Source organism: Triticum aestivum, chromosome 3A (genome assembly GCF_018294505.1).
Source record: "Triticum aestivum cultivar Chinese Spring chromosome 3A, IWGSC CS RefSeq v2.1, whole genome shotgun sequence".
NCBI classification, from domain to species: Eukaryota; Viridiplantae; Streptophyta; class Magnoliopsida; order Poales; family Poaceae; genus Triticum; species Triticum aestivum.
In genome coordinates, this window is record NC_057800.1 from 528,831,346 (window position 1) to 528,835,235 (window position 3,890).

At 49.2% G+C, this 3,890-nt stretch overlaps 1 protein-coding gene across 1 annotated transcript; it reads left to right on the forward strand.

The window, feature by feature from the left end:
* Positions 1 to 516: 516 nt before the first annotated feature.
* On the forward strand, positions 517 to 2,818 carry LOC100415880 (heat stress transcription factor A-4b). Its single transcript, XM_044485384.1, has 2 exons — positions 517 to 956; positions 1,489 to 2,818. Exons 1-2 carry the CDS (start codon positions 744 to 746, stop codon positions 2,572 to 2,574), a joined length of 1,299 nt encoding a protein of 432 aa, XP_044341319.1. The 5' UTR covers positions 517 to 743; the 3' UTR covers positions 2,575 to 2,818.
* Positions 2,819 to 3,890: the final 1,072 nt, after the last annotated feature.

A 3,890-nucleotide genomic window follows, 5' to 3' on the forward strand; every position in this document is an offset into this window, starting at 1 on the left:
GCTCTCTCCCTCCTCCTCCTCTTCGTCTTCATCTCCCTCGTGGGAGGAGGGAGCCTCCAACTCCGGCATGCTATCGTCCGGTTCCATGCGTCGGCGGCGGGAGGGGGGAAGAGAGTGGGAAAAATGGTGGGAATTAGGTGAAGAGCGGTGGGATGGAGGAAGAGAGTGGGGATTTTGTCGTGGAAACATGGCGGGCAGCTACAAAAGCGCGGGCTCCGTCTTCCTTTTAGGTGGGAACCCTACATTTGGTTCCTGTTTACGAAAAGGACATGGTCCGGATCGCTCGGCAGATCAATACATGACTGCTTTGAATGGCTTTCGGTGTCCGAACCGCGTGGTCCAAAACATATGCGAGCGTTTTGAGGGTCGGTGTTGGAGATACCTAATAAAAGTAATAATATGTGCGTGCTTCGCCATGTGGATGTGGTGCTAGGCGGCTTTGCCGCAGCGCGTATTCATTGAGCACCCCCCCTCTCCGCGTCACTGCTTACCTAACCGAAGCAGCCAACGAAGCCGCGCACTTGGGGCTGGATCCACCCCGACCCCACCCCGTCTCCCTCCGCCTCCAACGCTAACCTTCTGGAAAATTCCGCTAATCCAAGGAATTCTCGCCCCCCAACCCAACCCCCAACCAACCAACCAAACCCAACCGAAGAAGCGGAGCCGAACCCCACTCCGCCGATCAGCCGCTATGCGCTGAGGCCGAATCGCCGCAGCCCGAGCAGGAGAAGGGGGTGGAGGGGATGGAGGGGAGTGGCGGGTCCTCGTCGCTGCCGCCGTTCCTCACCAAGACGTACGAGATGGTGGACGAGCCGGCCACGGACGCGGTGGTCGCGTGGACGCCGTCCGGCACCAGCTTCGTCGTCCTCAGCCAGGCCGACTTCTGCCGGGATCTTCTCCCCAAGTACTTCAAGCACAACAACTTCTCCAGCTTCGTGCGCCAGCTCAACACCTATGTAAGGAGAACAACTTCACACCCACCCTCCCCCTCTCTCCTCCGCCCAATCTCTGTTCCGCCGCGGGAATTGGGGCCTGGCCGAAATGCGTGGCGGTTTCTTGTGCTGACATGTGAGGCTATGAGCCAAGGAGGCTGTGTGGGTTATCGTGGAATTCGGTTCAGTTGGGCAAATAATCTGCGATTTAGAACGAGTGCTTGTGATTTATTGCTCTTGTGATCCAAAATACACTTTATAGGTAGCTGCTTAGTGTGCCGGATTATATAATTTGTCATTTTACTTGGCATACTTTTAAACAACAAAGGTCAACTCTTGATTTGTTCCATATGTGAAACTCAACAAGCTTCGTTCAGTACTGTCTCATCTTGGGGCTGTTTGACAAACAAAATCTACCACACCCACTTCCAGTATAATTTGTTTCCCTTCTGTTGCAGTACATGATTTATTTTAGCCTTGGTAATGGTAATGCATGATACCTGTTGTGCGTATGTGAGGCTATTCTAATATTTGTCACCTACTCGTTCTTATATAGGGCTTTAGGAAGGTAGATCCAGAACAATGGGAATTTGCAAATGAAGAATTCATACGAGACCAGCGGCATCGGTTGAAAAATATCCATAGACGCAAGCCAATATTCAGCCATTCATCACATACTCAGGGTGCCGGACCATTAGCTGATAGTGAAAGGAGGGACTATGAGGAGGAAATTGAGAGGCTCAAGTGTGATAATGCATCACTAAAGTTACAGCTTGAAAGGAAGAAAACTGATATGGAGAGTAAAATGAAGGCTTTGGAAGACAAACTATTTGCTATCGAGGGTCAGCAGAAAAATCTTATATCTTATGTCAGAGAAATTGTGAATGCACCTGGATTTATTTCTAGCCTCATAGAACAATCTGATCATCACGGAAAGAAGAGGAGACTGCCTAAACCAATTTCATTCCATGAGGATGCAAGTACTCAGGGGAACCAGATTATGCATTGTGACATGGTCAACTCACCAACTCATGAACTTTTTAGGGCATCATTTGACAAAATGGAATCATCCTTAAATTCCTTGGAGAATTTCTTCAAAGAAGCGAGCGAGGCATTTGGTAATGATGTTTCATATGATGGTGATGTCCCAGGTCATTCTTCAGCTGTTGTTCTTACAGAGCTCCATTCATCTGGGGAGAGTGAGCCCCACGCGCAATCACCTCCGTCCATGATGCATACTTGTTCAGCTGGTGTAGGAGATTCACACTCTTCTCGCGATATAGCAGAGTCCGCCAGCTGTCCAGAGAGTTCTCCGCTTCCCGAAGCTCATTCTCGTGCAGATTCACGATCTAAGGTCTCCGAGATAGATGTCAATTTGGAACCTGCTGTTACAGAAACTGGTCCATCGAGAGATCAACAACCCACCCAAGACCCTCCTGCTGATGCAAATGATGGATTTTGGCAGCAGTTTCTTACCGAGCAGCCTGGGTTATCCCATGCACATCAGGAGGCCCAATCAGAACGGCGAGACAGAGAAGCAAATCAAACAACAGCAGGAGACCGCGGAAGTTTTTGGTGGGGCAAGAGCGTCGAACAGATGACAGAAAAACTGGGGCATCTCACCTCAGCTGAGAAAACCTGAGTACGTATTTCTCATTTCTTGTAGCTGAAAAATGACCAGTACAGAAACATTAGGACGATGGCAGCTCCCAGTGAGATATGCCTACTAACATTTACTTTGCAGTGTATCATAATTGCGTGCTTAGATTGTTGCAGACTATGTGCTATACTACCTTGATATACGTTCATACTTTGTTAGCTACACGTTCAGACACCATTGTCAACGACTCGTGATATTTCCCAGATTTGTGGTTCTTTTGTGACAACTACGCGTTGCAGTTCAGAGCTGTTGCCTGTTGGAGGGTTTTTATTTCTATTTGTGTGCATGTTGCCAGCTATTTGAACCATGGTCAATAATTTCCTTGTTTGTGAAACATGAACCCTTGTTATTTCTTGCCGTAGTGGCTTCAGATGATCAGTGATATCATGGTTCATTTGGTTTCTTGCGTTGTGTCATCGCCATCAACGGCGCCTTTTGTGCATCAAGATGTCCCTTGGCTGCTTTTCCCTGAGGCTTCAGCAAATCCGCAGCTGCCTCGCCCTGGATTACGTAGAGTAGTAATAAAATCAGCAAAAGGATCCTTTGCTGCTCGCCTGCTCCTCTTGCTATGGCTTGGCTCAAAACTGGGCCCTGCCTCGCTGCCTCTGCCCTTCCCCCCACATGCATATAGTGTGAGGACTGGAGGAGAGATATTTTCAAGTCATCGACGTTTCCTGGCACTGGAAGCTTGCAAAACTTTACAGATGCGTTGTAGTACTCCGCTAGTTGCATGCATGGTCCTACCAAGAACTCTGGTCTCGACTCCCTGTATCAAAGGGTAGAACAACCAGCTGCTCAGGCGGACATTTCTTTCGCTTCGGTCCGAAGCATGGCAGACTTATTTGTGCCAACGCCGCGTGGTACTTGCAAATTGTGAATCGTATCCGGTCTTACCTATGCCTCCTTAGGGCATCTCCAACGCTCACCCCTAAATTTTTTCCCGCATCGGCCGGAGCCAGTTATCCAACACTACCTGCAAACATTTCAAAGCGTGGTTCAACCAAATCGGAGGATACTCATGCAAATCGGACGAAATTCATTACATTCTGGACATATTTTCACTAAACCATACTCTAAATCTAATCTCAATGATCACCGGCGTCCGCTCGGGCATGAGCACCGCGAAAAGACGCTCCGGCTCTGCCTTCGCAGTATGGTGGCCTTCTTGGAACCTGAGCGTCGAAGACCTAGCATGCACTATTCTTCCTCGCTGCCACAAAGCTTTTGGTCGGAGGAGAGGTCGTACCACAAAGCTTTGGAGCTCGAGGAGGCCATGGCGGGTGTACTGCGGAGAAGAG